Source organism: Dendrobates tinctorius, unplaced genomic scaffold (genome assembly GCF_039654945.1).
Source record: "Dendrobates tinctorius isolate UK_male_01 unplaced genomic scaffold, ASM3965494v1 ptg000046l, whole genome shotgun sequence".
Lineage (NCBI taxonomy): Eukaryota > Metazoa > Chordata > Amphibia > Anura > Dendrobatidae > Dendrobates > Dendrobates tinctorius.
In genome coordinates this window covers 27,891,036-27,915,623 of record NW_027361714.1, presented here as the reverse complement: position 1 = coordinate 27,915,623, position 24,588 = coordinate 27,891,036, and the positions used below count along the sequence as shown (strand labels likewise).

Below are 24,588 nucleotides of genomic sequence, written 5' to 3'. Positions count from 1 at the left end.
GGTTAGGGATATGGTAAGGGTTGGGATTAGGGTTAGGGGTGTGGGGGTTAGGGTTGGGGTTATGGCTGTGTTAGGGTTGGAGTTAGAATTGGGGGGTTCCACTGTTTAGGTACATTAGGGGGTCTCCAAACGTGGCATGGCGCCCGCCATTGATTCCAGCCAATTTTGCATTCAAAAAGTCAAATGATGCTTCCTCCCTTCTGAGCCCTGCTATACTCCCAAACAGAGAACTTCCCCCACATATAGGGTATCGGCGTACTCAGGAGAAAATGCACAACAAATTCTGTGATTTTTTTTTTCCTGATACCCCTGTGAAAATAAAAAAGTTTGGTTCCAAAGTAAAATTTTCGTGAAAAAATTAAAATGTTCATTTTTTCCTTCCACATTGTTTTAGTTCTCGTGAAGCACCTGAAGGATTAATAAACTACTTGAATGTGGTTTTGCGCACCTTGAGGGGTGCAGTTTTTAGAAGGTTGGCACTTTTGGGTATTTTCTGCTATATAGACCCCAGAAACTTGCCTCAAATGTGAAATAACAAAAGACTGACTGGCACATCCAAGCTAGTGTGAATAGTTGCATACTAGGAGCAGCCACCTCCATATAAAATTTACAAAAAAGTTTCATTATATTGTGCTAAAGCATGTCAATGTGAAATATTTGAAATATTAATTCTGAATACTAGGAAAAATGAGACGCTTTGCACATAGTTTGTCCAATTCATGCCTGCCCATGAACTAACGTCAAGGTGGTCTTAAAACTGATGGTACCTACATATCAATGTGAATACCTCTCTTAACTGATGTCTGAATTCCTGGGATAATGTGGACACCTCTTTAATTAAAGCCTGTATTTATGGGTAGGTAGGATCCTGCTGTAATTAAAACCACCACATGTTGAAGGGCAGAGTGCTTGATCAAAGAGCTAACATAGAAATAACAAAAGACTGTCATAAGCTTACAAAAATGAAAGTTCTTAGTGCACAAATTGGCCAATTCATGTATGCCAATCAACTGTGGCAAGGTGCCCTCCCTCTGATGGGTCCCTGTTCTACTGTACATACCTCTCTTGAGCTACAGTATCAGCCTACAGTTAAATGGACAAAGCATGTCTCTCTCAGGCCAGCCATAAAGACAAGGATAGTGATAAGGAGCCATGCAGACAAGGAAAGGGATGAGGAGCCATGCATACCAGGATAGGGATGAGGGGACAATAGAAATAAAGGAAATTCCAGCTCACAGGTAAAGACATCTTGAGAATAGGAGCACGGAGCTATCTATCTATTACATATCTATCTATCTAATAAATAAAAAAAAATATGCAGCACTCCAAATTAAATGTGAAAAAAGTGGATCCTCAGGTGGCGACGTTTCGACGGTGACCCGTCTTTATCAAGCTTGATAAAGACGGGTCACCATTGAAACGTCGCCACCTGAGGATCAGTAAAGTATCCACTTTTTTCACATTTAATTTGGAGTGCTGCCTATTTTTTTTTATTTATTAATTCGGTTGTTTGGACACTGCTGAATAGGTTCTGCACCAATTGTATAATTATGGTACTGCTGCCCTTTTTTTAAATTTATCTATGTATTTATCTATCTCTTTATATTAACCTATCTTTCTATGTTTATATCATCTATTTTTGTATTTATTGACCTACACATAATTTATCTCTTATAGTTGAGCATGACATTGCAAGAGGTTTCAAGGATACAGTCAGCAAAAGTGAAAACTGCCTGTGTCTGGCTGTCAGTGGGATTTATTATAACATTTCCACTTCATTGTGCATTTGTCAGTTGCTTATTGTTGCAGAGTTGTTATTTGGCATCTGCATTTCATTACAATTCATTCTTAGTCTTGAGGAAACTAGATGTAAAGTTAATTACTGAAAATGAATTCTTTTTTTAGTAATATTAGATTTTATATCATTTTTGACGCTAGAGAAATATACGTAAGAGCACATATTATATCAGAATTTATATTGACTTTAACAATTGGCAAAATGTGAAAAAGCAAAATTGGGTTAAAGGTTGGAGTAGCAAGAATCTAGTTTGTGGTTTATACCGAGACATACTTTAAGACTTTATAAATTAATACATACCTTGAAAAACTCCCATGAAATCATCAAAGTGTTCCCCCTGCAACCAAAGGCACAAAGCAGCAGCATTTATATGTTTCTTTATTATTCATATACATTTCTGTTGGCTTTGGATTTTATTTGTATTTTTATTCTAAAATAAAGTCAAATTTGTCTTGAATATATTAGCATTGCGAGAAGTGGAAGAAGAAAGTAAAAAGATTGATTTCTATAATATATAAGCTTTATTTCTTTACTTGGATGTAATATGAGCTAAGCAATTCTGGATAGGATATTCAAGATGCTGACAATTCCGCTCTCCTCCAAAATCAGGCAAGGGAATCACAGAGTTCAGAAGAGTTGCATACTTTATTCAGGGCTATAAAACTACGCGTTTCGTGGATGTCCTGTCCACTTCCTCCGGTACATAGCCAATGCTAACCACATGGTATTACTTACATATATAGGGTGGGCTGGACATAGAAAAAATGGGCGTCAAACACACCTGGTGCCCTAGACACCACTATCTTCCTAAAGTTCACTAGCTCAGGTGAATCTTGTCTCTGCACCTGAATCCCCTCTTTCCACCCATGTTCCAAGGACTATGAGCAACTCCAAACTCACTCCAAGCACGATGTCCTCACCACTTACCAATAAATCTGTTTCATCTGAACTCACATCCACTGAACCATCCACTGTATTAAATCCACTGACAGCCTACCAAACTTTAATAAAAGCTAAAAAAAATTCTAGAAGAAATCCAGGCACAGATAAATTTAATTCAAGAGGAAAAAAGAAAGTCTCTCACTGCTACCAATAACCTAATCATTGATGATTCTTTTCAAACACAAATGCTTACAGACATGTGATTTATTGAATTTATCCCAGCACTGCACTCCTATGACTTTCACCCCTTCATTACCGGATGATCAGGTTTCTTCGGTTGGTAAAAATAGCACAACTTTATTATCAACCAACCCCAAAAATTTTGGTTGATAATACCGAATCGGGTAACACCACCAGTATAACTATTTTTTTACCCCGGGCCGTGGCCCCAGGACAAGAAACTTTAGACTGATTTTCAACAAAATAGGGAAAAGAAAACGTCCCACAGAGGCTGCCGAGGAGGAAACAAACATAAAAAGAATCAAAGACAAAGAACGAATCAACCCATAGAAAAAACAAATGTATTCAATTTATCCTCCCTCTCACTAAACAATGATGAAATTTTACTTTTATCTGAAGGGTTATCTTTTTGCCCAACATTTAAAGTTAAAGATTTTGATATTTTTCTGGACATTCAGTGCTTCAAGACTTTAAAGAGACATTTTATATTAAAACCAGAAAACACTAACAAATGTGACAGCAATGATATGCATGTCTGTTCACTTAATGCTACGATGCACATTGATTTTAAGAGTAAGTCAAAATTTTATCTAGTTGAAAGCAGAAGCCATCAGATTGAAACTTTCTATGAAATTACACTATAGTACTTAAAGAAAGTAATTGAAGGACTTAAAGAAAGTAATTGAGACTCCCGTACTACAAAAAAAAACAAAAACCTTACAAAAAGGAAAGCGTTGCAATAAATAATCTGAGGGCAAATATAAATATTGTCATCAGAGCAGCGGACAAAGGGGACAAAGGGGAAGGCATTGTTATCCAAAATTATTGTGACTATATTGAGAAAGCCCAGCGAATATTAAATGATGCTAAGTATTATAAGGAGATTTTCCATGATCCTCTACCATTAATAATACCCATTTATAAAAAACTCATTACACAAGGTTTCACAGAAAATATTCTCAATGATAAAGAGAACATTTTTTTGACAATTCAAAGTCCATCGATGTCATTTTTTTTATCATTTGCCGAAGATCCATAAAAACCCTTTGAACCCTCCAGGAAGACCAATAATATCTGGCATCAGATTCCTCACCTGCAATCTGGCTGAATACTTGGACATCATTCTTCAACCACATGTCAAAAAATTAAGCAGTTATTTATGGGACTCCAGCCATTTAGTAACTTTAATCAGGGATTTGAAATGGAAAAAATCGTATATTTTTGTAAGTATGGATGTAACTGCTTTATATTCTAATATTGAATTAGAAATTGGATTCTTATGCGTCAAATTTTATCTCTCCACTGATAATCAGCTATCTCCTGCACATAAATCTTTTATTCTAGAAAGTTTATCTTTATAGTGAAAAATAATTATTTAATTTTTTAAAAAGAACTTAACATCAGACCCGGGGCACAGCAATGGGCTCGAAAGTCGTGCCCACTTTTGCAAACCTTTTTATGAGAGTATTTGAGCAAGTTTTTATTTATGGAGGGGTTTTTAACAATGGTATTATTTTTTTCATAAGATTCATTGATGACCTTTTTTTTTATCCTGGACAGGGATATGATTGACCCACTAGTTTTTATCCAATTTTTAAATAACAATAACTGAGGTATCACTTTTAATTCAGAAATTAATGACGAGTATATTAATTTTCTAGACATCTCTATTTTCACTAAAAATGAACAGATTATCACTAAAATATATTTTAAACCAGTTGATGCTAACAGTTATAGTCACTATACCAATGTGCACTACAAGAAATGGTTGGACAATATCCCTCACAACCAATTTCAAAGAATCAGAAAAACTGTACTATTGAATCTGATTTTATTGAACAATTGGATATTCTCAAACAGAGATTTTTAAAACAAAAATATCCTAAAAATCTGGTCCATAATTCATTTAAAAATGTAAAAGAGAACAATGACCAGATTTCCCCCTTATCTGGTTCCAACAAGAAAGGCAGTGACAACACCCTTGAACATAGTTGTAATTTTATCACCACTTTTAACCATCAACACAAAGAAATTCAGGAGATATTAAGAAAAAAATTGACATATTTTGGTAAATGACCCTTTATTAAAAAAAGCTTTACCTAAATACCCTTCTCTTGTATTTAGAAAAGCCCAATCACAAAAAAAACATAATAGCGCCCAGCAGATTACGAGACCCTGATAAATCCGGGGGCAGCCTCATGAGCAACCCTAAAAGTAGTATTACCAAATGTGGTAAAAGGGGTTGTTTGTGCTGTAAATCCATTACACACACTGCCGATAACTTCAGCTCTGGAGTTACAGGTGAAGAATTCAAAATAACCACTCCAATGTCTAGTGACATAGAATATTTTATACAGTGGGGCAAAAAAGTATTTAGTCAGTCAGCAATAGTGCAAGTTCCACCACTTAAAAAGATGAGAGGCGTCTGTAATTTACTTCATAGGTAGACCTCAACTATGGGAGACAAACTGAGAAAAAAAATCCAGAAAATCACATTGTCTGTTGTTTTTTTTTCATTTTATTTGCATATTATGGTGGAAAATAAGTATTTGGTCAGAAACAAGCAATCAAGATTTCTGGCTCTCACAGACCTGTAACTTCTTCTTTAAGAGTCTCCTCTTTCCTCCACTCATTACCTGTAGTAATGGCACCTGTTTAAACTTGTTATCAGTATAAAAAGACACCTGTGCACACCCTCAAACAGTCTGACTCCAAACTCCACTATGGTGAAAACCAAAGAGCTGTCAAAGGACACCAGAAACAAAATTGTAGCCCTGCACCAGGCTGGGAAGACTGAATCTGCAATAGCCAACCAGCTTGGAGTGAAGAAATCAACTGTGGGAGCAATAATTAGAAAATGGAAGACATACAAGACCACTGATAATCTCCCTCGATCTGGTGCTCCACGCAAAATCCCACCCCGTGGGGTCAGAATGATCACAAGAACGGTGAGCAAAAATCCCAGAACCACGCGGGGGGACCTAGTGAATGAACTGCAGAGAGCTGGGACCAATGTAACAAGGCCTACCATAAGTAACACACAACGCCACCATGGACTCAGATGCTGCAGTGCCAGACGTGTCCCACTGCTTAAGCCTGTACATGTCCGGACCCGTCTGAAGTTTGCTAGAGAGCATTTGGATGATCCAGAGGCGTTTTGGGAGAATGTCCTATGGTCTGATGAAACCAAACTGGAACTGTTTGGTAGAAACACAACTTGTCGTGTTTGGAGGAAAAAGAATACTGAGTTGCATCCATCAAACACCATACCTGCTGTAAAGCATGGTGGTGGAAACATCATGCTTTGGGGCTGTTTCTCTGCAAAGGGGCCAGGACGACTGATCCGGGTACATGAAAGAATGAATGGGGCCATGTATCGTGAGATTTTGAGTGCAAACCTCCTTCCATCAGCAAGGGCATTGAATATGAAACGTGGCTGGGTCTTTCAACATGACAATGATCCAAAGCACACCGCCAGGGCAACAAAGGATTGGCTTCGTAAGAAGCATTTCAAGGTCCTGGAGTGGCCTAGCCAGTCTCCAGATCTCAACCCTATAGAAAACCTTTGGAGGGAGTTGAAAGTCCGTGTTGCCAAGCGAAAAGCCAAAAACATCACTGCTCTAGAGGAGATCTGCATGGAAGAATGGGCCAACATACCAACAACAGTGTGTGGCAACCTTGTGAAGACTTACAGAAAACGTTTGACCTCTGTCATTGCCAACAAAGGATATATCACAAAGTATTGAGATGAAATTTTGTTTCTGACCAAATACTTATTTTCCACCATAATATGCAAATAAAATGAAAAAAAAACAGATAATGTGATTTTCTGGATTTTTTTTTCTCAGTTTGTCTCCCATAGTTGAGGTCTACCTATGATGTAAATTACAGATGCCTCTCATCTTTTTAAGTGGTGGAACTTGCACTATTGCTGACTGACTAAATACTTTTTTGCCCCACTGTATATGCTATAGAGTGCACCTGTCCCAAACAATATATGGGTAGAACTACCCAGCAGCTCCACAAGAGACTGAACTTCCATAGACACAATGCAGTTACTGGGTTTCTAAAGCATGGTCTGTCACATCATATTTGCATGCACCATAAGCAAGATTTTGGGTGTATAAAAATCTCACCCATGGAACATATTCCAAATGAGAGTTCCAATAGAATGCAATGTCTCAACAGAAAGGAGGTTTTCTGGATATATAAACTCAACACCCTGAAACAACAAGGGCTAAATGAAATATCAGAAGTATTTCTATAGTGTTCTATAAGGTTTTTATAATAAATAGAGCAAAACACACTCAAAAAGTTTAAAAAAATTCACATTAAATAAGGTCTTCACTAAATCGATTTACAATGTGTATGTTAATTCAAATATATATTTATTGTATGGAAATTTTTTTTATTATTAAAGATTATGTACATTTTTATTTTTTGCATACATTTTTAATAAATGAATTTTATTCAATATACCTTATATACTCGAGTATAAGCCGACCCGAGTATAAGCCGACCCAATTATAAGCCGACCCCCCTAATTTTGCCACAAAAAACTGGGAAAACTTATTGACTCGCTAGTAAGCCTAGGGTGGGAAATGCAGCAGCTACTGGTAAATTTCAAAAATAAAAATAGATGCTCCATAGATTATGCCCCCATAAAATGCTCCATAGATTATGCCCCCATAAAATGCTCCATAGATTATGCCCCATAAAATGCTCCATAGATTATGCCCCCTTAAGATGCTCCATGAAATTCTCCATAGATTATGCCCCATAAAATGCTCTATAGATTATGCCCCATTAAATGCCCCATGGGTTATGCCCCATACGATGCTCCATAGATTATGCCCCCATAAGATGCTTCATGAGATGCTCCATAGATTATGCCCAAAATATGCTCCAAAGATTATGCCCCATAAAATGCTCCATAGAATATGCCCCAGATGAGCCGAGAGATGGCTGCTCTGGCATGAGGCTCCTGAGTTTTTTAGTTTTTTTTCCCCGTTTAATTGTTAATTCTCCCTTTGGTTCACTCACCATTGCGTAGCTACAGGATTCGGCAGAGCTGGGAGTAGTGTGTAGACTGCGATCAGCTGGGACCGGTGTCTTTCTGTCCTCGTGGAGCTCCGTGCCTGGATCCAGCTGGGAGAGAGTGAAGCTGCTGGCTGCCTGCCAACTTTCCTACAACTTGTACCCATTTCCAGAAAGCAGATGATCCCAGGATAGGAAACCTGGTGGAGTGTGCGGTGCTGGAGTTGTTCTGGAGATCTTGTGGTCCATGTGGAGCTGTAGGGGTGAGCTGGGCAGGTTTGGACTGACTGTTGGCGTGTCCCCTGATGTCCCTGTCTTGTTGCACCCATGCCCTCCCCCCCAGCAGTGCTGGGAGCACCCTTTATGGAAAGTTGTACATTTAACTCTGCTAAGCTGTGACTGTTCAGTCTTTATAGCTACAAGCTGAGTGTAATCATGGCCACTGCACTCTGTAAACCTACTCTTATGATTTCAAGGGACAATTTATTATTCTGGAATCATCCGCAATTTCTCATGGACTCCCCTTCTTGGAGCATGATTGCTAATTCAACAATTGAGTACATAAAATCCATTACTTCTGTGAAACCTGTGGAGGTGTACTGCAAGAGAGGTAGGAGAGGAGGCGTCCTGGCACGCCTTCGGAGGAGAGGGTTCAGAACAGCTCTTCCTTCACTCCACTTAGCTAATGTCCGTTCCTTATCTAACACAATGGAGGATCTGAGCTTACTTTGTAACATGAGATCTGATATGGCCAATTCAGCTGCTCTTTGTTTTACTGAGACCTGGTTGAATGACACCATCCCTGATTGCAGTCTGGATCTACCTGGTTTTGTTATCTACAGAGCTGACCGTGATTGTGTAGCTTCAGGTAAACAAAGGGGGGGAGGGGTATGTCTCTACATCAACACTAGTTGGTGCTGTGTTATTAACATACTGGGAAAAGGTTGCTCTCAAGATCTAGAGTACCTTGCACTTAATTGTAGACCATTTTACTCTCCAAGAGAGTTTTCATCTATGGTTCTGGTTGCAGTATATATTACCCCTCAAGCATCTGTTACAGCTGCTATTGGTGAATTAGCTTGCAAAATATCAGAATGGGAGAAAGGATCTCCAGAAGCATTTGTGATCGTTATGGGGGACTTTAACAAAGGAAAACTCAACCTGGATCTCCCCAAATTTACTCAACATATAAACTGCTTCACGAGAGAGAACAATACGCTTGATCACTGCTATACAGTCATAAAAGGGGCCTACAGGGCAGTGAGGAGAGCAGCAGTGGGATTTTCAGATCATTGTCTAATTCATTTAATTCCAGCCTACAGGCAAAGATTGAAAACATCCAAACCTACAGTTTATACAAAGAAGACATGGTCTGAGGAGGCAAAATTGCAACTACAAGCATGCTTTGAATGCACGGAATGGGAGGTATTCCAGGAAACATGCTCGGGTCTGGATGAATGGGTTGATGCAGTGTCCTCATATATTCGTTTTTGTGAAGACACGTTTATTCCATCCAAATCTGTCCACTTTCGGGGAAACAACAAGCCGTGGTTTACAAATAAAGTCAGGTTGATCCGTAAGAGAAAAGAGGAGGCTTATAAAGCAGGCGATATTACTAAATTCAAGAAACTTAGGAACTCGCTATCTAAAGAGATCAAGTTAGCCAAACATGAGTATGCAAAGATTCTGGAGGAAAGGTTCTCATCAAAAGATACTAGATCTGCATGGAGAGGATTAAGAGAGGTCATCAATTATAAAAGCCACCCCACTATAGTGAACCCCAGCAGAAGTCTGGCAGCAGAGTTAAATGAATTCTACTGCAGATTTGAGGCAAGCTCTACACACAGTGGCTATTCATCTCTAAGCTCCTCAGTCTGTTCATATAAAGATCATTCATTGTGCAACATCCAAGTAGTGATCTCCGAGGCAGAGGTGATACGCATCCTGAAGGGACTTAAGGTCAAAATGGCACCTGGCCCTGATGGTGCATCTCCAATGTGTCTGAAAGTATGTGCTACCCAGCTTGCCCCTATACTGACAAATATATACAATGTGTCACTGAAAGAGTGCGTTGTACCTCAGTGTTGGAAAAGTTCCACAATTATCCCTGTCCCCAAGAAAGTGGGATCCTCTGAGTTGAACGACTATAGACCAGTAGCACTCACATCTGTAGCTATGAAAGTCTTCAAAAGAATAATGATGTCCCACCTGATAAAATTCACGCAGAAGCTATGGGACCCGCTTCAGTTTGCCTATAAGGAGAATCGTTCGGCAAACGACACTGTCAATCTGGCACTGAAGTACATTTTGGATCATTCAGATGAACTGCACTCATATGTCCGGATTCTTTTCAGGGACTTTAGCTCAGCGTTCAATACCATTGATCCAAATTTACTTCATAAGAAAATGGTAGCTCTTGGAGTCCCTCTCAACTTATGCTTGTAGATTTATAACTTCCTGACAGCCAGGATACAGAGTGTAAAAGTTGGACCATTCACTTCGGACACCTTGGTCACAAACATCGGGGCACCTCAGGGGTGTATTTTGTCCCCGTTACTATTTTCTCTCTATACGAATGATTGCATCTCTTCAGCAGACTCAGTAAAAATCTTGAAATTTGCTGATGATATGGCACTGATTGGTCTCATCAGGGGAAATGCTGAAGACTTGTATCGGAGTGAGGTGAAAAGAATATGTGACTGGTGTAAAGCCAATAATCTTGTACTCAACACTAAAAAAACTGCTGAGATGGTTGTGGATTTTAGGAAAGATCAACATGAGATAATTCCAATCTACATCCATGACGAAGTGGTTCTTATGGTCACAGAGACCAAATTCCTTGGTGTTATCATCTCTCATGATCTTAAATGGGGGAAAAACATGGATGCTGTTATAAGAAAAGCACAACAGAGGATGTTCTTCCTGCGTCAGCTGAAAAGATATGGTTTGTCTAAGAATCTGCTGATCTTATTCTTTATTGCTGTCATCAGATCTGTGATTTGTTCCTCTCTGATAGTCTGGTATGGGGGAACCACTGCGCATGACAAACTCCGCTTACAAAGGACTTTCAGAACAGCAGAGAGAATTATAGGTTCCCCCTGCCTAAAATCCAGGATCTTTATGATAAGAGTATTCGATCCCACGCATTGAAAATCTCATCCGATCCCTCTCACCCGGGACAATCCTCATTCCAACTACTCCCTTCAGGACGTCGCTTCAGAGTCCCCAAATGCAGCACCAACCGCCATATGAACAGCTTCTATCCACTCTCTGTTCAACAATTAAATCGTCATGTGTAGACTATATACTGTATCTGTCTTGTTAGATGTTACTTGTTGTATCTGTTGTTATATATTATGTTGCCTCTTTGCCACAAAGAATTCCTTGTATATATGTAATATGTACTTGGCGATAATAAATTTGATTGATTGATTGAATGATAAGATGCTCCATAGATTATGCCTCATAAAATGCCCCATAGATTATGCCTCCATAAGATGCTCTATAGATTATACCCCCATAAAATGCTCCATAGATTATGCCCCCATAAGATGCTCCATACATTATGCCCCCATATGCTGCTCCATAGATTATGCCCCATAAGATGCTCCATACATTATGCCCCCATAAGATGCTCCATAGATCATGCCCCCATATGCTGCTCCATAGATTATGCCCCCATAAAATGCTCCATAGATCATGACCCATAAGATGCTCCATAGATTATGCCCCCATATACTGCTCCATAGAATATGCCCCCATATGCTGCTCCATGGAATATCCCCCATATGCTGCCCCATATGCTGCTCCATAGAATATTCCCCCATATGCTGCTGCTGCCGCTGTTGCTGAAAGAAAATGACATACTCATCTCTCCATTGCTGGAGGCCAGGTATCGGGTCCTGAGCAGGCTTAGACACTGGCGCGCTATGGGAAACAGGTGCCGGTGTCGCCGATCACTCAAGACCCAGCACATGAGATATTCACCTGTCTCCGGTCCATTGCTGTTGTCTGCCGCATCCTCTGTCAGTGACTGTTAGGCAGCAGAGTGCACGGCGCGCACTAACCACATCATCGTGCCCTCTGCTGCCTAAACGTCACTGACAGAGGATGCAGCAGACAGCAGCAAGCAGCGATGGACCGGGGACAGGTGAATATACTTACCCCCTCCTAGTGCGGTCTCTGCAGCCCCCCTCTTCTCCCATGGTCTCCCTTCCTTCCTTCAGCGGTCACGTGATACCGCTCATTAAACTCATGAATATGCACATATTCATGAGCTTAATGAGCGGTACCGGGTGACCGCTGAAGGAAGGAAGGGAGACTGTGGGAGAAGCGGAGGGGGGCTGCAGAGACGCATCGCTCCCCCTCCTCAACGACACCCAGGTATATGACTCGTGTATAAGCCGAGAGGGGGACTTTCAGCACAAAAAAATGGGCTGAAAATCTTGGCTTATACGCGAGTATATACGGTACATTGCAATTGATTTTTATACTACTAATATCAATGGTTCTTTAGGTATTCAAAAAATTTTTAAGCGCAAAGACTCAATTAACAGAATAGCTCAGAGGTCTGTTCCCTGAGGTCCGTTCACTTCCACCATGTTTCCAAGGATGGTAGGTTCTAATCCTGGTCTGCAATTAAGATAAGAAAATATTACAAAACAAGGTTTTTCAATCCTAGCAGACTTTTTATTTCCTTCCTTTTAATTTTATTTGCAGACAAATGTTACATTTTAAAGTCATATATAATTTTTATGCTAGCATATTGCATTTTTAATCACTGTTGTACAGATATGCAGCAAATTCCCACGCAGCAATGGCATAAAGTGAGACTAGGGACTTTTTTTTTTTTTTTTTAAAAGTGGTGGAGGAATACAGTGCGGAAGGATACCTACCTTCCGTCATTGTATTCCTGGAGCTGGTAGAGAACGGTAGCATCAGCTGATGCTGCTGTTCTCCACGCAAGATGGACGTGGGACACTCGTGGACTTCTGCGGATCGGGGTAAGTATATTGGTGTTTTTTTATTTTGATATTTATCCCTCAGGTGACAATGGCTTCGGGGATCAAAGTGACAAGTGACGGTAAGTATGTACTCTATGTTATATGTACTGTATGTCTATATGTATGTATTGTATGTAGTATATATGTATGTTGCATGCATGTAGTATATATGCAGTATATATGTAGTATGCATGTGGTATGTATGTAGTATGTATGTAGTATGTATGTTGCATGTATGTAGCATGTAGTATGTATGTAGCATGTATGTAGTATGTATGTTGCATGTATGTAGCATGTAGTGTGTATGCTGCATGTATGTAGCATGTAGTATATATGTAGTATGTATGTTACATGTAGTATATATAGTATATATGTAGTATGCATGTTGCATGCATGTAGTATATGTTGTATGTATGTTGCATGCATGTAGTATATATGTATTATGTATGTAGTATGTATTTAGCATGTATGTAGTATGTAGCATGCATGTAGTATGTAGCATGTATGTAGTATGTATGTTACATGTAGTATATATGTAGTATGTATGTTGCATGCATGTAGTATATATGTAGTATGTATGTAGCATGTATGTAGTATGTAGCATGTATGTAGCATGCATGTAGTATGTAGCATGTATGTAGTATGTATGTTACATGTAGTATATATGTAGTATGTATGTTACATGTAGTATATATGTAGTATGTATGTTGCATGCATGTAGTATATATGTAGTATGTATGTAGTATGTATGTAGCATGCATGTAGTATGTAGCATGTATGTAGTATGCATGTTGCATGTAGTATATATGTAGTATGCATGTTGTATGTATGTAGCATGTATGTAGCATGTAAAAAGTTTTTTTTTTTTTACATTCAACACATTAGCCGGATGATGGGACTACTACTGTCCCATCATTGGCTAATGTGTCAATCACTGTCATGGTAGCAGGCATCGCCCGATGGGACTTGTAGTCCCATCGGACGATGCCTGCACAGACCACCGGCAGGCCGGCACAGCCCCCCGGCAGGCCAGCACAGACCACTGGAGCCTGCACAGACCACCGGCAGGCCGGCACAGCCCCCCGGCAGCCCGGCACAGACCACCGGAGCCTGCACAGACCACCGGCAGGCCGGCACAGCCCCCCGGCAGCCCGGCACAGACCACCGGAGCCTGCACAGACCACCGGCAGGCCGGCACAGCCCCCCGGCAGGCCGGCACAGACCACCGGAGCCTGCACAGACCACCGGCAGGCCGGCACAGCCCCCCGACAGGCCAGCACAGACCACCGGAGCCTACACAGACCACCGGCAGGCCGGCACAGCCCCCCGGCAGGCCGGCACAGGCCACCGGAGCCTGCACAGACCACCGGCAGGCCGGCACAGCCCCCCGGCAGGCCGGCACAGACCACCGGAGCCTGCACAGACCACCGGCAGGCCGGCACAGACCCCCGGAGCCTGCACAGACCACCGGCAGGCCGGTACAGACCCCCGGACAGTCGGCACAGCCCCCCCAAAGGCCCGAACTGACGGCGCATCATGATGCGCACAGACAGCGCATCATGATGACGTCATTTCGGCAGCCAATCAGAGCCACAAAAGTGGCTCATTGCATTTTGGACTTCCGATTCCGGTATCCGATACGAAAAAAGTATCGGTACTCTGTATCGGAATTCCGATACGGCAAATATCGGCCGATACCCGATACTTGCGGTATCGGAAAGCTCAACACTAGTTATAATATAATTGTATGATTTGCTTTCCACCAATTTCTCATTGTGATGGTTGTTGTGTTACCTAAACTTTTTTCTCCTATTTTGAATTATTAAGAGGGATAAAATCAATATATCATAGGCGCTAAACACTATAGTAACCACCCAGCTGCCTAGTTTGGTGAATAGCTACCATCTGTTGCCTGGGAAAGTGCATGTATAAAGCATTTAAACAATCCAAACAGCACTATGGCCAGAAATGGAGATCCACAAACATGAAAGAACAATGGGGAAGTAATTGGGATGAGTTTCTCATTACAAGCCTAAACAGATTACTTCCCTATTGTCCTTTCATGTTTGTGCATCCCCATTTCTGGCCATAGCACTGTTTGGATTGTCTATATACTATATTTTGAATTATTACCCTAAGGCATACATGCCAAATCTGGCTTACAGGGTGGTTATATTTGGCTCACAACACCAAAATCTCCACCACTATGTGGGGCCATAATTCTATATGGAGGACTATGTGGGGCCATTATTCTTTATGGAGGACTATGTCGGCTCTATTATTCTGTATGGAGAACTATGTGGGTGTTAGGTTTCACGTATTGCACTAAATAAAATAATAAATTAAAGTGCAATCGCAACTCGGGGTCCACCGTACAGAGACGTAACCTGCTGCTAGTGTGAACAATGATGGAACAAAACAGTGAGAGTTACTTTAAACACACTGTGTTAACGCCATACAGTGTGATTGGAATGCCGAGTACCAAGCTCAGTTACTCCACCGAGAGGCACTGTACCAAGTGCGCTAAGTCCTAATCCCTGTTCACGTCACAGGGACGTTAGCACGTGGATTAGGCTTGCTCTGCAACTCAACCCTCAACCCTCACCATTATCCAACCCTGAGAGGTGGACCTGAACGTTTATTGCCACACATTCGTTTGTCACAATACGGTGAACTCTTTCTGGAGCTGACAACAGAGGCGTCCCCCTGTGTCACCACACTCACACCCCCGCATTTCACCAAGGGAAACACCACCCCCTAACCCCTCCTACTACGAGGTCTGCGCCTCTCAGGGTTGGCTAATGGTGAGGGTTGAGCCTTGCCCCTACTCTCCTGCAGCACCACTGCTGCCCTGACTGGAGAGGAAGGAGGCGATTGTAGAGAGACGGCAGAGACAGTAGCCCCTAAGCAGCAGCCCCCACACGACTGCTCCCAGCTGACTACTTCCCTAGTCCGCCAATCTAAGACCGGGTTGTGTTTTCTAGACCAAGGGGGGGCCCAAAACGATAGGTGCTAGCTTTCCCTCCAAGATGTAGTATGACTGGGATTCATCATGATGTCCAGTATGCAGCACAATGTCTTCTACGACTTGGTTTAACCCCCCTGGCTCAGTGGGACAGAGTCAATGGCTTGGACGCTAATGGGTTTGTCCGGCGTCTCACACCTCAGACCATGAGTCTGGACAAACTGAGCATCCAGCAGACTGACTTCTGCTCCACTGTTAGCAAGCACCGGTATGCCCTCAGGTACCTCCCCATCCATCACCTCTGCTGACATAGTACCTTCTGAGGGCGAGGAGGAAATATACACTCCCAGGTCATCTTCCACCACACAACCAGGGGGACACGGCTTCACTGATATTACCGAAGTTTCGGCGTCAGTGCCAAGGACTAAATCTTTAGGCTCACTACATGGACGTATCCCGTCACCTTGGGGAACACCAGGCAGCACCATGGGGACACCAACTCCTCCCACCTGCCTGGGTACATCCGCCTGTATAAGCAAGTCCTGCTCCCCAGCAGGGACTCCAAGGCGCATCTTCGCCAAAGCTGCAAATGGACCCTCTAGTTGAGGCAAAGGGTAGGCCTCAGACCCATAATTCCGCTGCAGGTGCTGCTTAAACACATTACAACTAGTGTTAACAATGTCTCTAAGCCAAGTAAACATTGCTGATTTACAATTGTGTCCTTTCATACCTTTTCGGCTGCCTAACCATACCCTAGGATGTGTGGTGCGCAGTTACCAACTAAAGATAAAACCCTTGATCTTGTGAAATTCTGTCACAAGATGTAGACGCTATATGTGTATGTGGAGCCACCAGTGTTAGTGATTTGAATCGTAGATTGTTTTGTGAACAAGTCATATTTTATTGAATTTGTTTATTTTAGAAAATGAAGTTTTCAATCCATTTTAGGGAAGTGAAGGGCAGACACATCTGTACTCCTCTTGCTATGATTATAAATCATGCTGCACCTATTAATATCAGGAGAAAAGTTCAATAACCATGTAGAGATTTGGGATACCCCTTTAGTAACATGCACATGGTGAAATGTTATGACGTAAAAAGAAATTAAGGCAATCAACTGCTGTTCTTGTGCTTTAATACTTGTTTCCACTTTCGTAAATGTAATCCACTGGTGAGAGTCTAAACTTATTGATGTCTACCTTCATATTTTCTGCTTTGGAACTTTTGAAATGTTTTGATTAATGGATTATAAGATTTTCTATAATGCCATAATAATTAATTAAAAGGTTTTATTTTCCTTAGAATTGAACTTTTCATTCTAAAACAATCCATTTTCAAGGCTTGATGAGAAGCAAGGTCTGAAAAGTGCAGACCCTGGACTTCACTGTTAAGGATAATTTGTGATTGCGCAAATAAAAGCACATCAAATTAATTAATATGAATTTGATTAAATTCCTGTCTGCACAAGATAATTCAGGGCTACCTAAGAATAGATGGAATTTGTTAATTAGTACTAAAACTTTGCACAGACCTGAAATGCTCTTAACACTTACGATGCAACTTATAGCATCCTAAGTCGTAAGATGCATGCACTTAATGAACAAATTAGATTATCACAGTAACAGCAATTACCACATAGGCTTATGCATGGGAAATAAATATCCCTGGGGAAATTACAGGTGATGTGATTGATTTGTGTATTAATTACAAGAAGTATATGCCAAATACATTTAAAATTCAATCTTTATTAACATTATTGACAAACAATTGGTAAAAATTAATTCTATTAATTTAGTGGGTAGACACACAAATGGACCTGAAAACACAGGATCAGTAATACCTGGGGGTAGGTAAGAAGAAACTAACGCGAAACGTGCGTCCAGGGAGCCCTCCTGCAACCAGGTCATGTATACCCTCTTAATTAGAATATAATTTATCCTCCTCCTCTCTTCTGCACAATGCTGTTTCACTCTTTATAGTATTTGAGTAGCATACTTGCACATTTATCATTATACACTATGGCTTTATCATAGCATTATCTTTTAAGCAGATACATATACATATATATTTTGTTTGTGTCAGGAATACACTAAGACATTTTGAGCACTATTGAATTTTATTCATTTGTTTATCTGTCATTTTTTCTGAAACTTATTTGAGGAATGGTATATATAAATACATTATTCTATTTTCTACGCTGTTATGAGCTCTATATAACAAAAACTATAGCTTTCATGAGAAAATAAATTTATCATCCTTATGGTTCATTTAAGTGTCTATAGTGTAATTTAGCATAAGTGCTCATATATTATGGATACATCTTATAGATGCTTTCTAGTTCAGTTTGAACGTTAGGATTAATCCATTATTCACACATTGATTGGAAAATAATATCCATTGAACCATATAAGCACCAATTGTACCAGATAGTACTTTTTTGTATTAGTATTTATTTTTTCATGTTTTTTCTCTTTTTTATTTACTTTGATCATTAGCTCATTAATTGGGTATTATTGATCTGGTTTTTCAGGTCCATTTGTGTGTCTACCCACTAAATTAATAGAATTAATTTTTAACAATTGTTTGTCAATAATGTTAATAAAGATTGAATTTTAAATTTATTTGGCATATACTTCTTGTAATTTATAGGTTTAATGGCATTTTGGAAGTGGCTTATGAAATTAGGTCACCCCTTTATGGTTTCTGTGTGTTGATTTGTATATTGTAGCATAATATAACATGTTTGTACAGAGGCAGATTTTTATCTGGGGAATGAAGTACAACTTAGCATCTCAGATCTTCTGTTAAGTAAAACCACTTTTTATACAGTAGTTAAACATAGAAATCAAGACACCCATAGCAGAAGTCTTAATTAGGCTCCCCCCCAACAAAAAAAATATTTGGTGGGTTCATAGAAGTGCAATCTCACAATTTTGCAGCCCTTGCAAAGTAATTTTGCTCCTATTGAAGCCCATTCGGGCTCATTACACAAGATACCCCTTTAATGGCCCCCATAAAGTATGGTGCCAACAAAAATGTCATCCAACATAGAGTTTGATACCTCCACAGTGAATTCTTGCACAGTACGCTCCACACACACAGTGTGATGACCTTATAGTACACCTTTCCCTCAAAGTATGATATTACCACATTATAATGGCCTCCATAGTCCCCTACACATGGTATGATGCCCTCCACAATCCCCATACAGTGTGATGACCCTGACACAGCCCTCCTCACAATATGACGCCCTCCACACAGCCCTCCATACAGTATAAAAGCCCTCCATACAGTATTATGCCCTCCCCTACAATATAATGCCCTCCCCATCCATCCACAAAGTATCATGGCCCCACACAACCCTCCACACAGTATATAGGCCCACACAAAGTATAATTGGCCCCACTAGTCCTCCATACAGTATAATGCCTCCAACATAACCCTCCAAACATTTTACTTACCTCTACATAGCCCTCCACGCAGTATAATTGGCTCCCACATAGCCCTCCAAACAATATAATGGCACCCATGTAGTCCTCTAAATAGTATATTGGCTCCCACATAACCCTCCAAATAGTATAATGGCTCCCATATAACCCTCCAAATAGTATAATGGCCACCAAAAAGTCCTATAAATAGTATAATGACCCCCTCATAACCATCCAAATAATATAAGGGCCTCACATTATCCTTTATGGAGAACCCATTATCCTCTATGGACAGGGGGAGGAGAGAATGTATGAGTTATACATACCCCTGGCCAGTGGGCACAGCCTCACGCTCTATACACTTTTATGAAGTGAGGCTTTGGCTCTATACAAGTGTATGAAGCGAGGCCACACCTACTGGTTGGGGGTATATACCCTCCCGTTCCCGGATCTGAAACCGGCGAATCCCCGCAACGCACAGTGCATGCGATGGGGGGATCCATAAGTCTGCAGTCACACAGAGTGACTGCAGACTTATCAGTTTTTTGCACCCAAAAACTCCTTTAATGCTAATTAGGTGTGTGCAAATCATAGTACACTATAAGCTATTAAGCTCTCTCTACCGGTGCCTAGAGGTATTAAATATATATAAAAAAAAATGTAAATATGCGGCATATTTCGAGATCTGCATCATAAAAGCCAATTTCCAATATAATGATATATTAAAAAATTGATCAGCACTGAATTTTGTACCTATTTTGATTAAACAGAAAGCAAACTATTGTTTAATGGTGACTTTACGGTGCATATTTTACATTTAGGTTGAAATGCTGATTGAAAAACAAGCCGATTCATGACAAAAAGAGCACACGCACCACGCATTACTATATTAAATCATTGTTGTGAGTGCTTTACTTCCTGTGTATAATCTTGTAATTACACGCAGATGTCAATCGTTTAGATCTAATGGTTTATAGGCTTTATATATGCGGCTATGTCCATGTACTGATATTACTTTAGAATCCCCCATGACAAGTCAATACACAGATTAAAAAGGGCTTTTCTGAATAGATGTCTTTGCAAATTGAAAGTGATTAGTCCACAATTTCCATGAACCAGTCTTGTCATCAGCCATAATTGCAGAAGGAAACTTTAACCCTTTTCTATTTATCATTTCTCTTTCAGATAAAGTTTCAGAGCAACATTGAGACAACTTTGTGACAGAAAGCAGACATTGCAACTGGATCTTTGCCAGCGGAGGGGCATTGAAAATATATCATCATCTTGATAAATCTATAGGTTGTGCCATCTGTACATATATATAATGTATGTCTCTTCTCATCTGCTATTAATAAATTACTCATAGTATTAAATATTGATACAAAATGATATACCCATTGGCAGCAACGGCCGTCTTGTAAGAATGTATTGTGTAGTAATGCTGTTAATTGAACTGTTAGAGGCTATTAATATTTCAGTCCGACATTTAAAAATGAACTTTCGATACTAAATGGGAAGTTAGAGCCAGGGTTGTGGAGTTGGTAAGCCAAACCTGTGACTCCGACTCTTCAATTTCCATGACACCGACTCTGACTCCACCAAAATGGGCTCCGACTCCACAACACTGACTCCACAGCCCTGCCAGGGCCGTGGAGTCCTTAAGCCAAACCTCTGACTCCGACTCTTCAATTTCCATGACACCGACTCTGATTCCGACTCCACCAAAATGGGCTCCGACTCCATGACTCTGACTCCACAGCCCTGGTTAGAGTAAACGTCAAAGTTCCTATTATTTGTCACTCTTGCACAAGTTTCCGCACAAATGTCAAACTCTCAACAAAGTTGCTAGAAAAAATATATATATAACTGACTTTCCCCTGATATTTTTACTATGATATGGCAAACTTCTTTAAGGGTATGTTCACACAACATCTGTTTCAGGAGGATTCCAACGGCAAAAATCGCCTGAAAAACCTTTTAGAAAACACTCAAAAAAATGTACATATGCATTTCTATGTAAGGCTCTGGTCACACCAGTGTATTTTCTCTCATCCAAGAGTTTGATCAGAGTATGATCACACTGGGATCCGATTTTCTCAGATGAGAAGATGGAAAAAGAACAATTTATCTTCTTCATTCATTGGTCATCTGAGAGCAAGTCCAATGTTCTCAATGGACTCATTGACTTGCATGGTCGAGTGCGATCCGAGCATGTTGTGATTTTTCTTTCCTCAGACTAGTTCTGTCCTAGGAAAAAAATTGGACATGTGCCCGACCCCATAGAATATCATTGGTCTGAGTGTGATCCGAAAATATGATTGTCTGCACGAGCCCTGCCAACGACTTGCTGTGCATATGTTCACGGTTTTGAATGTCTTCAGGTTTCTAAAAAGCACAACGCAGTTAAAAGATGTGTCCTTACCAATTCATCTGGAATTTTCTGCTCCAAAGACACTCTGTGCTTTACAATAAAAATCAATGGGAAAGCTCAAAAGACGCCCGGATGTCTTATAGAGCGTTCTGCCATAGTTTTCCTTTAATAACCATGTTAGCGGTTCCCTTATTATTCAATGGAGAGAAAAAATAAAAGCAACCCGAAAATTATAGTAAAAATGAGTCCACAAAAAAATGCCACTTGCCAAAACCATAGGAAAAATGCTCAGGAAATGGCTAAAAAGAAGCAACATAAAAAGATGCTTCAGGGAAAAACAGTGCCACAGTTTCCTGAAGCATCTTCGGCTTGAAAGGCCTTGATGGGTTCGATTGAGTTTAAAAGACTTTGTGTGCACATAGCCCTAAAGAGTTTTACATGGATATATTCAATCCAATTTAGGCAGAGCTAAAATGTTATGGATGACTATAGCGAATTATTAGAAAAGATTTATGTAAAGTGTCTACAATTATAAAAATGCAATTTCAATATAAGGCACAAATTGTTTAGAAAACTGATTTTACTGTCCTCTATGCTTATCTTGTAGGCATTTATTCAGGCCTATATACACAACTTAAAAATAATTAAAATAATTCAGTAGCTAGTAGCAAAAAGGCATAGAGATTGAGCAGCTGAAGAAGCAGAGATAGTCTATACAATGCACTCAGAGTTTTATTTTTGGTTTTGTCCTTTTTTGATTTTCTTAATTTCAGGAAATGTTCTAACTCCCACAGACTCTTCTCATGCACCGTGGCATTCCCTGCTACACATTGTACATTGTTCCAGTGTACAAGAATGTGTGACAGTTACTTGGACAGCGTGGTGCTGTGATCATCACTGTATGGAAAGTTTGGGACTACCATTGATTAATAATTGATGGTATAACCTTGAGTTATTTTATATATATATACTTACCTTTAGAGGTTATTCTCTAATCTTGTTTTTCCAGGAGTACACCGTTCCCCTGCTTCTTGTTTGCCGGGTGGTGGGACGCTCCTAAAGTTTGAAAATTCAGAGTAGCAGAATGATTGCACCACTGGTCTCAACTGAGCACTCTTCCATACTGCTAGCAGAGGCAACATTACCTCTGTAGCATCAAAGGAGGGCAGGAGCACCGAAGCTGGACAGATCCAGCTTCAGAGAAGTTCTTGGAGGCACTAATGCTTACTGCAAATGGTGCACAGTCCTTGCCAAGGCAACCGGCCACTCTGTGACTGTGAAGTGGCCGGTAATCTAGGCAACTACCAGTACGCAATAGAATTAAAAATTCCAGGGTTCCTGAGAATGAAGAGGATTTATAATAAGAGGTAAATTACAAAGTTGCTAGTTTTTATAAGCACTTTGAACTTTACTCATTAATGACTGTGAGATGCCTTTAACGCTTTACTTTTTTTTTACATTTTTTATATGTGTATGCACTTAGACATGCCTGAGACATAATATTTTATTGTTCTATTTGTTGTCCATGTATTTATAATTAAAAATATCCCTCCATAAAAATATATATGAACTTTTCTGACTTTTTTTACTTCATAGGTAAGATCTTTAGTGCTTTATTGTTTATTCAATGTGTATTATTTTAATTCATAACACATTATTTTATTCTTGGTTTTAAAAGTCACTTTTCAGGGCATTTTTATTAGAGTTGGTGCAAAGCTTATGTACAACCAAACATGACAGAAGGAGTGAACTGCAGAATACTTTAACACACAGTTTGCAATACAAAAATCAATATAAATAAAAACATATTAAGATTATATAATTACTATTATAAACGATCTGCCATCAGCTTTGAAGATGCAAACTGTATATATTACAGTGGCATGTAAAAGTTTGGGTACCCCTGGTCAAAATTGCTGTTATTGTAAACAGTTAAGGCCTGTTTCACACTTCCGTTTTTGACCATCAGTCAAAATCCGCCGTTTTTGCAAAAAACGGATCCGCCATTTTTTTGGCGGATCCGTTTTTTTCCCCATTGATTTGAATTACCAGCGGATCTTGACGGATGGCCATCCGTTAGATCCGTTTTTTTTGCGGATCCGTCAATTTTTTTTGCATCCGCCGAGATGCCTGGACGGACCCTGCAACTTTTTTGTGCTGAAGGATCCGCATTTTTATAGTGCGCATGCCCGGAGGAATGAAGTCAGGCGGAAATTTAACCCTGAAATCAATTCTGGCGGACAGAAAAATTCTCTCTCTCTCTCTCTCCTTCCCAGGCAGTGGTTGCTTTAAAATTTTTCATTCGGCGGATCCGTAAAAAAAAACGGTCCGGTGGCATCCGTTCACATCAGTTAACAACGGATCCACTTTCCGCCATTTTGGTGGATTTTAACTGACACAAAAAAACTGATGTGTGAAACAGGCCTAAGCAAGTTGAAGATCAAATGATCTCTCAAAGGACTAAAGGTAAAGATGACACATTTCCTTTGTATTTTAGGCACAAAAATGATAGTTATTTTTTATATTTTAAAAATTACTAAAAGGCAAATTCAAAATTACTTACATAGTAAGATAGTAACATAGTTAGTAAGTCCGAAAAAAGACATTAGTCCATCCAGTTCAGCCTATAAAATTCTGTCAGAATAAAAAAATACTAAAAGGAAAATTCAAAAGTTTGGGCACCCTTGGAGATTTGTATGCTCAGAAAGCTTTGACCAAGGTTTCAGATCTTAATTAGCCTATTAGGGGTATGGCTTGTTCATTATCATCATTAGGAAAAGCCAGGTGATGCAAATTTCCTAACTTTATGAAAACCCAGCCTCATCTAAGTTTGTGTCAAAAAACAGCAGCCATGGGTTCTTTTA

The 24,588-nt window shown here is 40.0% G+C and overlaps 1 protein-coding gene across 1 annotated transcript in view; it reads left to right on the top strand.

The window, feature by feature from the left end:
• THEMIS (thymocyte selection associated) overlaps positions 1–23,261 on the top strand; it is a 123,782-nt gene extending 100,521 nt beyond the window's left edge. Inside the window, exon 6 of the mRNA XM_073575780.1 lies at positions 20,539–23,261. Coding sequence (XP_073431881.1) covers positions 20,539–20,561 — 23 coding nt within the window. The 3' untranslated portion in view covers positions 20,562–23,261. The remainder of the gene's footprint in view (positions 1–20,538) is intronic.
• The last annotated feature ends 1,327 nt before the right edge of the window (positions 23,262–24,588 follow it).